This window comes from Cygnus olor, chromosome 21 (assembly GCF_009769625.2).
Source record: "Cygnus olor isolate bCygOlo1 chromosome 21, bCygOlo1.pri.v2, whole genome shotgun sequence".
Classification (NCBI taxonomy): domain Eukaryota; kingdom Metazoa; phylum Chordata; class Aves; order Anseriformes; family Anatidae; genus Cygnus; species Cygnus olor.
In genome coordinates, this window is record NC_049189.1 from 2339738 (window position 1) to 2356155 (window position 16418).

The 16418-nt window shown below is 42.5% G+C and overlaps 2 protein-coding genes across 4 annotated transcripts in view; both read left to right on the forward strand.

Annotated features, from left to right (window-relative positions):
- The window catches only part of CFAP74 (cilia and flagella associated protein 74), a 40920-nt gene extending 39025 nt beyond the window's left edge, over window positions 1-1895 (forward strand). For all 3 annotated transcript variants that reach the window (XM_040533198.1, XM_040533199.1, XM_040533200.1), the window contains 2 exons: window positions 16-150; window positions 1320-1895. In XM_040533198.1, coding sequence (XP_040389132.1) covers window positions 16-150; window positions 1320-1433 — 249 coding nt within the window. In that variant the 3' untranslated portion in view covers window positions 1434-1895. The remainder of the gene's footprint in view (window positions 1-15; window positions 151-1319) is intronic.
- A 3667-nt stretch (window positions 1896-5562) lies between these two features.
- TMEM52 (transmembrane protein 52) lies at window positions 5563-9906 on the forward strand. Its single transcript, XM_040533218.1, has 4 exons — window positions 5563-5580; window positions 6127-6171; window positions 7646-7815; window positions 8477-9906. Exons 2-4 carry the CDS (start codon window positions 6140-6142, stop codon window positions 8794-8796), a joined length of 522 nt encoding a protein of 173 aa, XP_040389152.1. The 5' UTR covers window positions 5563-5580; window positions 6127-6139; the 3' UTR covers window positions 8797-9906.
- The last annotated feature ends 6512 nt before the right edge of the window (window positions 9907-16418 follow it).

Below are 16418 nucleotides of genomic sequence, written 5' to 3' on the forward strand. Positions count from 1 at the left end.
GTGTGTCTCTTGTAGAATGTGGAGTTCAGTTTTGATAACCTGTCGCTCCTGCAGAAGAAGGGATTCACTGTTGAATTTGTCAAGGGAACCGTTGATCGTGGTCAAGTAAAATTCATCGGCGTTTCTTGGGTGCCACCTGCTGACTTGGATGTAAGTAACAGTTGCACACTGCTTCCCAGACTGCAGTGTGGTGCTGCTCTCTCATTTGACTGATTTAGAGGAGCAATACAAAGGCTGATCTTTGAGATGTCAGCACTCCAGGCTGCTTTGGCACATTAGGACGATGGACACGTTACCTAAGAGAGTTTAGGCTGGTATAAACACTGGTACGGGAACAAAATCCAGGAGCTATAGGTATGATTTTGAGCCTTGCTATCTCATCTTGGACTTCAAATCATGTGTGATGGGAAGAGCAAGCATCATTCACTTGCGCTTTATAGGACATAAACTAACTTCTTACAGGCCATCGCATTATATAGTACCAAAATACTGCTGCTGTTCACTAAAAGACACTGCTTTGGTGACAGTGATGAAGTGAGCTTCTTAATGTCCCCCTTTGCAAGGAAATTTGCAGTCCTGCTGATACAACTGTTTCCATGGATCATTCTGCTCTGGTGTCCACACTTCTGGCTGTGGGTGCCTCTTTTTTGGAATATTCCTGGAAGTCAGCGAGACCTGTTTGATTTCCCACTTTATGAACCTTGTTTCCCTGGCTTCTTCTGCCTTTTCATATCGCAGAGTCTTGGTGCGAGTTCAAAACATCCCTACAGGGCTGTAATTGCCCTTCCTGATTCATCTTCGTGGAGACGGAAAGAATTCACTCTGCTACTTTTTGTTGTCAGCAGTGTGTGGGATGGCAGAATGAGTGGTCTGATGCAAAATTACAAGGATGCTGTCATCATGTGTGGAAGGAAGGCACTAGAGTTCCTGGCATGACATATGAGGTTGACATAGTGCCTCTTGGTAACCACGGGGTGTTACACAAGATTTAACACTAGCTCGTGGCTAACAGGACCCATCTCTTCCCTAACCCTCACTGCAGCACACTCTTGTCGCTTGCCTTGCCCGGTTGTTGTGGTTGTAATGTGGTGATGATATCGGCAGCACTCTGCAGATAGAGCACTTAGTCATTGCTGCTTTGCTTACTGCAGTGTGAGTGTTGGGTGAAAACATGAAAAAGCCCACCAAGTAGGAAGAGAGGTAACCAACAGCTTTGACGGGCACCTCTTACAACTGAAACATACACTGCTTAGACCTTGATCAGCTAACCTGCTCTGTGTGCAAAAAAAGTAGGTTGAGTTTGTGTGCATTTTTTGTAGACCACTGACCCTGTGATTGAGACAGCCCTCCTGACCTTAAAGGGTGACGTTAAGGAATCTTACCGAATCATCTGCATGGCGAAAGTTGTATCAGCGTGTGCTCCCAGTAACTGATGGAACCAAGCTAAGTGGGAAGGAAAATGGAGGCTTATATTTTTGGGGAGGTCTTTGGATCTCAGTTGGAACATGGAAAGATTTTGAGATTGTTGCAGATATGTAAGGGGAGGTAGGAGAGAGAAAGGAAGGTAACTTGTACGTTTTCTGCCTTATTTTTCTTTACAAAATTCTGTATAAACTCTGTTTCCAATAGTTTTATTTTCAGACTGACTGTGACAATAACCTTGTAGTAGAAGGAAGAATTAACATGAGGGGCCACATAGATAAATCTGCTGTTAATCCCAGTGTCTTCCAAAGGTGGGAACTCCCTCAGGAGTGTTTTTGTTTAATCTCTAAATGGATGAGTTTCAAACAATGTGTCTTTCTGACCTCAGATGCATTTTCACATATGTAGAAAGTCCCTGATATTTTTTTTTTCCTGCTAAGACTACAATAAAGCTTTTATTTTGTCTCCTCCAATTTGCTTGGGCAGTTATTTTCACAATACAGTGTGCAGTCATCCTGATGACACATGGTCAGGGCTACAGTGACCACGCTGTGTACTGAGTCACTGAATGTGCTTAGACACTTGCTCTAGATCATGCCTGTCCAGGAACTTTTTATTTCTATATCTGTTTTTGTCTGAATTTTCTCACTGAGAATAGATTTCTGCCAGCTGCTGGGGAAGCTAGAGTGTCCTGTAGGTATAACTTCTGTCAAGAAGCAGTATCCAGTTCAGGGAAGAGTACAGAGCAAGTACAATACAGAGAATAATTTGTTGGTCAGACCGCAGGAAAAAAACAGTAAAGCACGTGTCCCCAGAAATGTTTTAACTATTTTTCCACTTTATGTAGAAAACGCATGTGTAACTGATGGAAAAAGAGGAGAAAAACGGATGAGATTCCTGCAACTTGTTTCAGGCCATGTGAATGCTGAGCTGTTCAGCTGGTCCTTGAGCTGTTGATGTTTATAATGTGTACAATACAGAAACAGCAGCTAGAATCAAACGTGGATTCTCCCTTTCTTATTCTGACTCTGTTGTGTCAGGCACCAGTCAAAGATAACACAAGTAGTTTTTAACATTATCCATTTCTCCTGTACCAGGCTGAGCTCTCTGAACTACGTTTTCTCTGTGTACTCCTTAATACAAAGGATCCTGATTATAGTTCCAAGCTGTGGCTTGTGATGCATATTGTAGTAATATTCTGGAAACATAACATAAATGTTCCCAAAATACGCATAACATCTGTCAGTTATTTCTGGGAACGCTTTCAAAATGAGCACAGGGTTATTCTGCGTTAATGTTTTTTTAAAAACACTGTGAGCAATGGGCCTACTCCAAAACCGGGGTTCTCCCAGTGAAGACCTCTGCAAATCTCCAGTTCTCTGCCAACATCCGAACAGTTTATGATACAGCCTAATGTCAATGATTAGAAAGAAGGAAAAAAGAGGCAGTGAGAAGCCAAGACAGATTTGCTCCCAAGCACAACTGAAGAGGGAAGTGCCACAAGTGAGCAAATTGATCTGCACAATACAAAATTGCAGTTATCTGAAAAGCACACTGTCAGGCTACTGAAAATTTAGGAATTATATTTGGATGCTCCTACCTAAACAATTGTTTTATATAATGGATATGAAAATACAGGAAATGGAAAATTGACTGACACGAGTGACTATAGGAAACAATTCCGCTGCTAATTTAGAAACATTCAAGCTGAACTAAAAATAGTGGGTTTGTGGGTAATTCCTTGAGGACATCAGGTGAAGACAGCTGAGAACCCTCTTGCATTACGTTTGCATGGCTTCATGTCAAGCTCACAACTACCAGAAGCTCAACACAGCAGCTTGAGCCTTCATGCAAGTTCTCTCTTGAAGAAACAAAAAATCCTGTTCAGTGCTGTGCTTCCAAAGCAGGCCAGCAATGATCATAAGTGCATTTGGTATCAAAATTGCCAGGAGAAGCTAAACGTGATGTTTGTGTTTTCATGTTGTAAGACTCTAGGAAGGATGGAGCCCTTACTGTGAGAATAATATAGAAAATCTATCCTCAGAAATGCATCAAAGTTTTCCAGAAGGGTAAGTTTTTGGCTCCTGTAACTGTACTTCTGAACATTACGCTTTCAGACTGAGTTTTGCGTCTGTAATTGCTCTTGGATAGCCAGATGCAAACTCCTCTACTTTCAGAGAAGCATGTATCTAAATACTTCTTGGTTCTCATCCAGCTCTAGTTTAATAAGAAAGCATTTCATAGCCATGTATGATTTTTATAATCCTTAGAAGCTGCACCTAGCTCATTCATAAAACAGAAAGGAAGTGACAGAATCATGCACCTCTCATCACCTCTCGTGCACTAGTCATGCACGTCTCATCGATACACTTTGGGCTTACCCAGTGACTTCAGAGATTGCTTCACACTTATGAATGGAGCTTTTCCTAAGTGAGCAATGACCCCATGACCCTGGGTGGTCCTGTAGGAAAGTATTCCAGTCAGCAACACATGACGTTACTGATCCTCAGAGCACTGGTCTTCAGCCTTATCAGCTGGAGAAGGAACCACTGAACCCAGTACTTCCAAGCTACTGGGTCTGTCATTGCTCCCAGTGTTTTGGCACCGATCCATGCTTCTTGCAGAAGAAATCTCTGTCAGCTCAAGTCCAAATACATTCCCTCCTGTTGCATTGAAATCTCAGGGAAAAATAAATAAATAAAACTTGTGTTTCGTCACACTTATTACTTGCAGGAGGTTTTATACAAGCAGCCAAATACAGACCACTGAGGGACCTGAATACCAGGGGCCTCAGCAAAATGCTCTTGTATTAGTTGATATTCCCCTTTGTTCTCCAACTAAAACCTTTCATAACCCATTAATTAGTTCCCTGCTTTTTAGCTCTAGTTGTCTTTTTTTGTTGCTTACCCAGTCACATAGCACGGCCACCGTGACTCTGATCGTCTGTCACACGGGCTGGCGTGAGGGGTTTTGCCATGTAACTGACCTCTGCTGTATCGGTGCTGCCAAGGTGTCTGACCTTTAAGTCACCTACTCTGAAGCAGAAATAATCCATGTTCATTCATACACGGTGGATGTGGGTGACCTTTGATGTATGTTTTACTCTTCCCTGATGAGGGCAGGACTGCTGTAGCCAGCCAGGGGAGTGTTTCGATGTGATGGGCTGCGTGCAGTCCTGTTAGAGCAGCTGGGCTTCACCCTGACAGGAACTGCAGAAAAGCTGTCGTTTAGAAGGGAGAAAAGCTGCTGTAATGATTGCTATAGTTGAAGTAATGAAATAGTTTCAGGAAAGTTTCTACCAAATAGTATCAACACTATTGCAAGGTAGACATAACAACATGTAGATCTTTAATTTATACATTTGAAATGTTGAGCACGGTTAAATTATTTTGGAGCAAGCACATTTCCAGGGAGTAGATGATGCCTTTTCATATATCTTCTGTGCGTTTTAAAAAGACTTTCTACAAAGGGAAGCACTCTGCTTTTCCAAACCTTTTTTTTTTTAAATATTCTTTTCGATCCCTTTCCACAACTCCTCCACCATCTCTCGGACACGGCAGAGGCAGAAGTGTGTTCAGCACACAAAGCTGCCGCCGGCCTCCCCTGAGAAGCGCCGAGCCGCAGCCCCCAGGCGGCCCAGCCGGAGCCGGGAGCACAGCGCACCCCCCGGTGCCGGCGCCCCCGGGGCCGCTCCCGCAGCAGCTTGGCCCCGGCCCCGCCTCGGCAGCTCCTCCCCCGGCGCTGCCGCCTCCGGGCCCCGCTCGCCCTTGAGGCGGCCCCCAGCCCCGCTCCTCTCCTCTCCTCTCCTCTGCTCTCCTCTCCTCCCGCCTTTCGCTGGCATTACTCCGGGCTCCTGCCCGCGGCTGGAGGCGCTCCGACCGGTGAGTACCCAACGCCGGGCGAATCTGCGCCCACCCCGCTCCAGTGACCTTAGCTGAGCAGAGAGGGGCTTGCTCCTGGCCACCCAGTGCTGGTTTTTTTAACCCCCAGACCCGCACCGGCTCGCAGACGTGGCCCGGCTGGCCTTGCTGCGCCTCCCCAGGGTCTTTTGCAAAGGCAGCCGGCAGGCGCCCACCGGCCCCTGCAGCTCCCTGCCACCTGCAGCGCCGCCGGGGCGGCCGCACTCTGAAACGTGTCGGAAGCTCTCCCCTTCTCTTTGTATGTACGTAGCTCTGAATAAAACGTTCCTGGAGCTACGGGGGATACGGAGCTATGAAGCATTGAAGCTTTCCTAGCACTGGAGCTATGAAAAAGTAATTTAAAAATAACTGGGAGAAGTAGGAAGTTATCTTAGGCTGGGTTAAGGAGCTGACTCAAAGATCCTTGTGGGTCCCTTCCAACTCAGGATATTCAGAGACTCTATGAGCATTTGCTGTGGTACTTCACCCTGGTTAACGTGAAATAACTGCCTCGTAGTTCTGAGAATCCAGCATGTGTAGTTCTCTCCCCTAAGCAACAGCAAAGCTCCACTTTGAAAATAGTTCTTCACCCAGGACCCCACTTACACAGCGGGATTTGTATGATTGCAGCTGGAGTAATGTTATGACCATGAGGAACAGTCCTCTGAAACTAAATCACGGGTGTTTTTGTTCCTATCCCCACTGATTGCTTTTCCTTTTTCAACTTAAAAATATATTCCTTGTCATGTGTTCCCTGTTTGAGTGCAGATACTTAAACCAGTGAATTATCCACCTTCCTTCACAGATGCCCTCAGAACATGTCTAACTGGGCAAGTCTGTGGTATGTCTGGTAAGTTGATTGTTAATCTTACTAACCTCGGAGTAATTTGACAGATATTATGAGCAGTAATTGCAGTAAAGTAATGGGACGCGATGTGGGAAAGGGTTTCTCCTGTTTTATGAAAGCCACCAGTGGCATGACCGCATCGCAGAGGAGATACGGTGTCAGGCGGGACAGAGCATTCATCTAGGGATATGTCATCTTTCCATTCTGAGTACGCTCGAGTTCAGCCGTAGCGCTTGTTTGTTCTTCCTAAATAAACAACTTTGAACACAATGGCAGCTGCCCAGAACGGGCTTGTTAGGGCTTGGCACTGCGCTGCCTCCTGCGCAGTCCCCAGCTCGCTCCCTTTTATGGGACAAGGCACTGTTAGCTTGCGGCGCTGGTTTGTCATTCTGAACTCGGGCTGATTTTACAATCCTGTTCACTGGCTGCTTCACTGAGAGGGGAAAGATAGTGGTGAGTGAAAGGCAGAGGGCTCGCCACAAGTAGATTGGTCTCTGGCATAGACCGTGCATTGTATGTATCCTGACATTATTTTTAGAGTTTGCATTCTGTCACATACTACAATTTTGATGATAACATGCAGAGTGAGTTGGTTACTTTTAATTGTCATTCTTTGCTTTCTTAGAATGTGCTGATATAGAGCCGTTTAAAAATATATATGGCTATACAACGTGTTTTAAGGCTTCTGTAATTAGGCAGCGTTGAAATAATGAAAGCTAATGAGCCAGTGCTGAGACTGATAGTGCTGCAATACCTTTCCCTAGGTGATTTCTGCCTCCATCAGAAGGCAGCGTGTGAGGGCTCACAATCCTTTATTTCACGGCACACCAGCAGGCAGCTCCTGGGTGTGAGGACTTAGGGATTAGCTAGTGCTGAGGTAACGCTCCTCACGCTGGAGGAATGTTTCATTGCAAAGTTCCAGCAGGGCTGCGTGCACTTCTCGCACGTGGTTTTAAATTCCCTGAAAGCATTTTTCTAAAACAATAATTTGCATGAAAATGCATGAAATTTGTGGAAGTTTGAGGCCCTCAAATCCAAACTTTGAGTGTAGTCTTTGTGTGCATCTGACTCATACTAAAGAGAAACATTCTCTCTTTAAAAATAAATAAGACAGTTATTAAAGAAATGTTCTGTTTGGAATCATGATTCTTATGGACAAGTACTACCTTTGGTTTGGAAAAAAGAACAGAATGCTACTGAGGGCTTTTCTACAAACCCTTACCATTGAAAGTGAATATACAACCCAAGGTAATTAACATCACTGGATCTATGAGCCAGAAAGGATTGTACCAACAGTCAGTAGCACTTCAGTTTGTGATTGTGATCCAACTTTCTACTTATGGATCCAGCACCCATTCAGAACCAAGCCTGAGAAGGTTTGGCCTGTCTTTCACCCATTAAGAGCAAAATTATATTCAGCTCTAGAAGAAGCAAAATGTAAGCACTGACTTTATGGTGTTCTCCATCCTTCTCCAAGGTTAATCTTGCTGACTATGTTCATGCTCCTGCTCTGTGGGATCACAGCCAGCTGCATCAAGTTCTGCTGCCGGAAGAAGAGGCCTCCAGTTCAGCCCTTCCCTAGGCACCCCTACGATCTGACTGGTGTTGCTATTGACAGCGACAGCACAGCCCACAGCACGGTGACCTGTAAGTACCCATGGGAGTCAGCTACTCAGCCGTGCTTTGCTGTAGAGCGTGTCCACAACGCTGTGCTCAGTCCTTGCAACACCGGGGACTTCCTGAGCTCCTCTCAGAACATCTTCCAAAACCACAGGGAGGGCATGGGAAAACTGAGTGTCATCAGGGCAATGCAGTAAGTGAATGCAGATGCCAAGTAGGATTTAATGCTGCAGAAGTTAGAATAAAGTCCCTGGGGGGTTAACCTCTCACATGTCCTCTACCACATCTGCTCTAATTCCCGCTGCCCCATTTGTTTTAACCCTTTCTGCCCACCTCACTGTCCAACTATTTCAGCCCAAGTTATCTCTAACCTAAGATATTGTTCCCAGCTGTTGGTGTAGGAACCCAGCTGGAACTGCCTCTGTTACAGCATACACCTACTGTGTCAGGTGTTCTTCAGCAACAGCTGGACGGCAATATGCACAGACATTTTCTCTTCTGACAGCTTTTTTTGGGCAATGTATAGATTCTATAAAGTAATTCTATAGTGGTAGCTTTTAGTATATAGTGCATACATTCTGCGAAAAAAAATTGAGTCCATAATTTCTTGGAGAAGAATGGGATTAGCCTTCTATATATCAGGGTTCCATGCAATCGTTTAAATTTTTTTCATTCCTTTTCCTCACAGCATACAGCTCATTCCAGTACCCTCTGAGTGCCCCTATTCCTTCACTATTTGTGGGCATGGACAGGAGCACTGTGTCCCCTCCAGCTTACAGTCCCTACACAACGGAGTTGCCACCTTCTTATGACGAAGCTGTCCAAATGGGTAAACAATACATCGAAGTAGCACTGGTCAGCCAGAAGCTCAGTGACATCCCTGAACAGGTGATACCAGGCGGGCTGAATCGCACCCAGCATTCACCTGATAGAACCAACAGAGATCCAGCAACACAGCCCAACTCAGAAAATTCAGAAGATGTACCACAAGAACAGCCTCAGCTCTAGCTCATTTCACATTTGGAGTAAAGGAATGGAAGGCGTGAAGAATTTGGTTTTATAAGACAAGTTTTGATGAAGAGATGTTTCCTCCCATGCAGTTGTAATGATCTGTCAGAAGAAATGTTTTCTGCTGTAATTTCCTGGTTAAGCTTCTTCAGGGATATGAAGTGAAGTAGAAGGGCAGCAGTTTAAAAATACCTGTAAAAGTGGGACAGGGATACTTGTTCATCTTCTGATTAAGAAAAACGATTCCCTGTGCCCCGCATATGGCAACAAAAAAGGTCAGGGCAATTTTGCCATCTTGGAAACAAAGAGTCAGGTGGTACAAGAGCAAGTTGTTCCACAACAGAACCTTCCCAAACTGGAGTTGAAAAGCAGAATCCTATGAACTCGCTCTGAAGAGTCCGTGATGCTCAGATGCTCTGTAGTTTCATTTATTTTGGGAACTTTAACTGTCCAGCAAACTGCTGAGGTGCTAAACTTGTTGCTACACAATGGCATGTGTTCCTACACTGAAGGAAGATGGCAGGAACATATTTGAGGGAAATGTACTATCTTGTGTTTCCCAACTAGAATTGTTAGTTATGAGACTTGAAGGTGTTTATTTTTTTTTTAATCTTTAAACTTCTATTTTTAAGATGCAGTGGCTTGTGTGGGGGATCCTTTTGCTACATATTTTGCCAGTTAAAGTACAAATTAGTTTCGGAGGTATTTCTGCACGTGGTTAAGTATTAGTAATGTTTCAAATATTCAATTTCTTTGCTGATTGAGCCTGGTGGATTTGAAAAACACCACAAATTGGAAAATATCAATTGTTTCAGATAGCCAAATATATTTTTTCTGTATTTCAGAAGAATATGATACTACCATCATCAGAATTTATCTTACAAAATCTCACCTGGAGGGATAATTAATGTGAACTTGACAAACACTTAAACCTCAGGGGAAAAAAAGGCTGAAATGAATAGCAAGATAACCCATATGGCATCAGTTTAAAGGTTTATGAAAAACTGTTGGCTACTCAGTTGAATTATATCACCTGCCAGTGTCAGCAGCAAGTTCATAATGATTTTCTGCAGTGTGAATTTCTCCCAAATAAAACACTTCTTTCTGTATTGATAAGTTTGTTTGCATTAAACAGGAAAATCCACAGTGGGGGAATTAAGGATGAAAGTAACGTGTACCGGGGCCACTAAAAGAATAGTTAAAGTTAGGTGCTAAGCAAATGTTTGCATATAGGTTTGTTCAAACCACATGGAAGTTCCCAGGGCAGTAACAAACTTTATGCATTTGGAGAAGCAAGATGAGAGCTAATGGCTCATACAGAAGAACAACAACAACTAATACCAAGAACAATACAATGAGGTCTTAATGATTTAGACAGAGGGTGAAAGTTACTTTTCTGACTGCCTGTGGGTTTGTATCTGTACAAATCGTCACCAGCACCTGAATAATACACTTAGCCATTTGCTCTAGCATAGCTCTATCTATGTTTCAAAAATACTAAGCTATGCAAGACTTCAGTATTAGTAGTGTTTATCAATGAAAATATATTTCCTGCTCATCTCAGATATCCAAGCAGATAAGAGGCAAGCGTTATTTTTAAGTGAAACAAGATTAAATGAAAAACTAAGATCATGAGATACCATAATTTCTGTAAAACATCTGCTCAAGAGTAGGATGGCACTATGATTTCCTCAAGTAAATGTGCTTTTATTGCCATCTACTGAAGGATCAGCTGAACTGTGTTGCATTAAACTGCTGTGTTGTGACCACTCCCTTAACGTTGATCAAAATCATGAAACAATATGCTAAATGCCTTCAGGTGCAGGGTTTAGAAACAGGCTTTGCTATAAAGACGAGTGTTACAGAAACTAAGCATCACTTATAGTATTGTAGAGAAACTGGAAAGTACCCTTGAAACATGATCACAGAGTTCACTTTCTAGTCCTCTTGCTACAAAAATAACTTGCTACTTGATTGGAGAAGTTGGTGTCAGCTGAAATCGTACGTAATGCCCTACATTATGTAGCCACCAGAGCTGTATACTTACTGGCTTTCTGCATCCAGCTCATCAGAAGTAATGGCCTCATAAGATTTTTGCAAAGACTATCCTCACTTGGCACTTCTGCACATTTTGCCTAACTGGCAGAGTTAGCCAACATGGTATCTCTGTACTTTTTGTCTTCTGTACTGTCAAAGTGGTAACTATACGTCTGTATTACTAAGAATTTCCAATTTTGTTTCTTACCACAGCAATTAATGGGCTAAAACACTGAACTGTCTAAAACTGTTGAAGGGAAAAGGCAGAGTGCTCACTCACTAATAAAGACAGGAATGCAACACCAGGCAAATGAAAAGAACAGTGACTGACACAAGAGGGCACTCCTTCCCTTCTCAGTGTGTTGTTACATTGCCACTTGTAGCAGCTTCAAGAGGGATATCTCTCGGTGTTGCCAAGAGGCGAGAGTGGTTCTGAGGCTCGGTTTTGCTCAAGTCTGCAGAGCTCACCCTGCAGTGCAAGGACTGACCTTGCTTGAGGAGTACAGGAATAAAATCACAACGGTTTGACTTCCCTGCATGCTTTTGCTTTTACAATGCTTCTGTCTTGTGAGCTGTCAGTAGTACCTGGCAGACTACCTACCAAACCACGAGGAGATCTGTTTCCATTCAGTTATGCAGAATGATAGTTCTGTTAAACCCAACATCAAAACCCTAAATGATAAACACTCACAAATGAGATCTGACTCTTACAAATTCCATGTAAATACCTGCAGCAAACAGCTCTCTTCTTACTTTGGGGATAGCTGTATTTGTGTGGCAAGTCCACGCCATCAATTAGAATCACTCCTGCATGTGGGAACACAGTGAGAGAAAATAATCCCTTAACTATCTATGTTGGAAAAAGAATTAAAATGGAGATATCCTCAATCCTGGTCTACAGATGTAACAGCTTGAAAACGATGTTCCCATATGCTTCGCATTACCCCAAATAGCAGGAAGTAGAATGGAAAAAGAATGTCCATTGATCACCTGGGTCTCATCTGATTAATCGGGCAAGGCAGAGAAAGGCAACATTTCTTGTTAACGTGTATAAAATTAGGTTCAGGAAGCAGCTTCTGTTCAACCTGTACTTTTGTAATAGGAATAGAGGAGAATATTACGGGTTCTTAATCCTCCTGTGTGGTAAGTTAAAATGAATTTATTTATTTCAATTAACGTTTTAAAACTCATCCACTAAATATGAATGTGAAATGGAGATTAGTATTGTTTTTACTTCTATTGCCACTTTTCACAAATGTTTGTTTTCTGACTTTTGCTTTGTGTTCTTGCTAGCTCTGTTTATCTGTGTGGGATCTGACCTTATGATTCTAGAAAACCTTGTTGCGTTGTCAGTGCCTCTTAGTGAGGCTCAAGCAGGAACTAAGATGTTTCAGAAACTCCCAACCTAGACAGACACGGTGTTCCTTTATTTTTCCTCCTGAGCCCATGAAGGGAAAAGGACGGATAGGATTCTTCTTACACTTCAATTGTACTCATGTATGATGAGTCCCTGGTTTTATCAGTGAAAGCATTTGGAATGTAAGTAATTGGTTTTCTTTTAGAACTGGATTCTGCACTAGTAGAGGAAACACAGTAAGAATCAACTGCAGAAAAAGAGCCTAGCTTACATTCAGTTTTAGTCCTCTTAACCGTAGGTACCTTATTTCTTGTTTCCAACTAGGTATAACATCTCGATTTCTGGTCAGGAATCTTGCATAGTGCTTCCATTGGCTCTTTAAGAGCCATCAGAGAGCAACTGGAAGTGGGTGCATAAAATTCACATTAAATTGATGTCTATGTATTATTTATAGCCAGTTCTTAAAAGTATTCTGAAGCTTCAAAACAAGATGCTATAATGGATACTATTTATTAGTGCTATGGTGATCTAAACTGTGAATTTCTAAAACAAAAGCCTTTCATGAGAAATGTGCTATCCCTGGTGGCAATATAAAAGAGCCTTTCAGGAAGATCCAGGATCAGCATATTTCCATTCGTAAAGAATTAATCTGCACATTTTCCCTCTCTAAAATGCTTTAATTAAACAGTTTAGAAAAAAATTCCAGAGCAGAGAAGTGAATTTAAATGGAAACATTAACGGTTTCAGTAACTTCTTAATCAAGCAGTCAGTCAAGCATATCTAAATAATCTTAGACGAAGCACTTAGCCAAACAGGAGTTCACTCACTGTTAGCTTTGCTCAGGGTTGGTCTGAAATGACTTGTCACTGACAGGTCTATGTTACAATACACTGTTCACGCAATGCGCGATAGATGCTTCCCTTCCTTCAACCTTTTGAGTAATAAATAAATCCGCTGCTGATACCGATTGTCACCTGATATTCCACTGAGCTGGTATCAGAAATACCTTTACCACTGGCAGGGATAAGAGAAGGCCTTGTACCAAAGACCAAGATTAGTCCGGTTTATGTTGAAGAAGCCTGTGAATCCTTCTCAGGATTGCTCACACTAATTCAGCTCTATGGTCCTGGCAGTACTGGGAGCCATCATCTAGACAGGCAGCTGATGACCACAATTAACTCGGTGATGTTAAATACAGCATTGCTCACTAGAGCTATGCTGACAGCATTGATGCAAGTGTTCATGTCTTACTGTTGGTATATCAGGCTGCTCTCACCTGTTGTAGGAATGCACTGAAAAATGCAAAGTCCTGTCAACAGCACTGGTATTGAGTAATTCTCCTTCAGAATGCTGAAGTTTTCTATTCCCTGGCTAAGGAAATCTGCTTGCAGCTGCCTGTGGGTGTGCTATTGTGATGTGTTGTGTTTAGAAGTCTGTTCGGTGACCTCCACAAAGCCACTTCCTCTCTTATGTCCCTGCTTCTTTTCCCATCCTGTTGGTCCTGTGTTTAAGGCGTGTGTCCTTTAACGTAGGAAATTCTCCCACAGTGCCTACCATAGTGGGAATCAGCTCTTAGAGGGGAAATCTTATATAAAAAGTAATTAAAAAACCCAAACACATCTGAGTTCTTTGAGTAGCAGAGCGAATAGAGCTTGGTTTTCTATATATTATGACAAATTCTTAACACTTAATGATATGTAAACTGCTGTAGAAGCTTTTCTTATAGTTAGGACACGCGTACGATCTTTCTTGTGTGCATCCTCCAGTGCCTAACAAAGGTGAGCTCATGCTGCAGTCTTTACTGCAATAGGAGTATTAAAAGATCCCTCTTCTCTGCCCAGCTCCTGTTTTCATGAACCTTTCAGGATCTTCATGTCTTTGAGACCTCCAGTTCTCCATCAGACTCGGTGGAAATTGGTCAGTGGATTCTGAATTATTAGCTGGGTGTGGGGAATGGGAAGAGGGGAGGTGGGACAGACTGAGTGTCACTACAAAACCTCACTGCCTTAGGAAACCAGGCTCAAACAGAACATTGAGCAGGAGACTTTGGTCACACAGCAGGCTATAAGCTCAGCTGGAGGGAGGATTTCAGAATTCTGATTCGCCAGTCCAGCATTTTCACCATCGCTAGATCTGCTGAAGTCTGATAATATCCACACAAGCTTTGTGACATCTCTAAGGCAAAAGCTCCTCTCCGTAATAACCTAAAGTGCATTTTTTGTTATGAATTGAATCTGGTGCTCATTTGGCACTGTTGAACATGCAATTCCTCTCCCGTTTGTCCAAAATTGCAGAAAATAACTGCCAAAACAATTATTTGCTGGCTGTGTGCAAGAGCTTACTATGGGGAGATGTCCTGCTGGAGCAAGTCAGTGTTCCTATCACTGTCAGCAGCTTGCAGTCCTGTCTTTCCTCTCTCACACACATGCGCTCACCATGATCACTTGTGCTCAGAAGGAAAATGCAGGCTTGGAAGTAAATTGCCTCAATAATTCATGGGCTTTATAGCCCAGAGCAAATTATACCTTGGCTCTGTCATGAAATTCAGGTTGCAAATCCCTTTATAGCCAAGCTCATTAAAAATATAAGTACAGTGGTATATCTATAATGGCTTTTATGATCAATGCATTATAATCTTTGGAGAGTATTAAGTGGTAAACCTGCAACATCAAGAGTGAAGCATCAGTAGGGTCTGGATATAGTAAGAGTTGGAGAAAAACCATTTCTTTTTCTGCCTTGCATTTGCCTTTGTCTGCCTCACTGCCCCCAAATACCATTTATTCACCGTGCAGTATGTGCTGTACTACCAATCAATAAAATAGATCTTACTGGCCTGAGGGCTGCTTTGCTGCATTAAGCAGCAAGTTTGAAATACGCAGACGGTCAGGAATTCCTGCAGGTGCAGGAATCTTTGTTACATCTTCCAATAGTATCTGTGACTTGGTCCTAGGTGTTATAATATTAATTTAAAAAGGGGGTGGGGAGTCAGGGGAGTGTCTGCCCTTCATCCTGAGGGAGGAGATTCCACTTAGATGGTTTAATCTATGGGAGATTTTTTGTAATTGCTTTTAAAACCTAACTCGTGTTAGTTTTATATTAAAAAATCATTTGTCATTCTTCACTGAAGATGAGGTGTGCCCTGGTGAAATGGATTCAATCTTGTTTTTGACTGCCACACGCTGAACCTATGACACCACCTTTTTCAGAGAATTTATTACAGAACAGGGGTTTGATGGCTTCTAGCACAAATGGCTGCGTACTAGGAGTAGATGACCTCAGTGTGTATGCATGTAATCCAGAAAGTACTTAGGAAAAAAAGAATTTTTACTTTGCTAGAATCCTAATACTAGAACAGGCCTTCAGTAGAAATAAACCAGTACTGTATTACTGAAGCCCCTTATTATCTGGCCCATCAACCGATAACTCAAGGTGAATAAACGTTTGCACAAAATAACTGAAGAATGACTAAATATTTGCTGGCAAATAACAATTCTCTCACTTCTTACAGAACAAAAATTAAAAACTGATTTAACAGAATAAGATCTGGCTTCTACGCTATCTGTGAGTCTTGAATTCAAACTGTTGGTTAGTTTTCAGGGCACATGTTAGTCACATCGATGTTTATGATTTTTGGTTGGCTGGACCTGACTACTGGCTCAAGTTTCTCATTTAAATTTTGGTTTTGAAAGTTAGAGTTTAGAAAGTTAGAAGTCAGAAAAATGGAAAGTTTTCTTTCCAACTCTTTCTGTAATTTCTGCATAAACCTGTCTGTTTCCACAAACAATTATGGTTTATTATTACCGTTTTTACTACAAGATTTATAGACATAAATGAAAAAGGGGCCCTGATTTAGGCAAACCAAGTATTATGATCTGTCGTGGGTTTTGTACTTCAAAGACTGCATCTGCCTCATTTCAGTGCTGAGAATTTTGTTTTGTCCGTACCGCTTCAGAAGAGGGTCTTCTGGTATTAGAATTGCCAAGTAACCTGCAGCAAACATGGCCAGCTATAAAGATCTGGCACGTAAGCTTTCTGAGAACTGCTACCAGAATGTTTTATGTTCGTGGAGCATTAGTACAGTACAGATGCAGCAGCTACAGTGTGCTGTGTGAAAACACTCAGTTACCTTAACGACAACAAAGCTAGATATTTTGGTTCAACAGAAAGGTTTCACTCTGTACCCATGTATTCCAGTCTCTTTAGTTTTGCAGTTTGCTCTTTTAGTCCC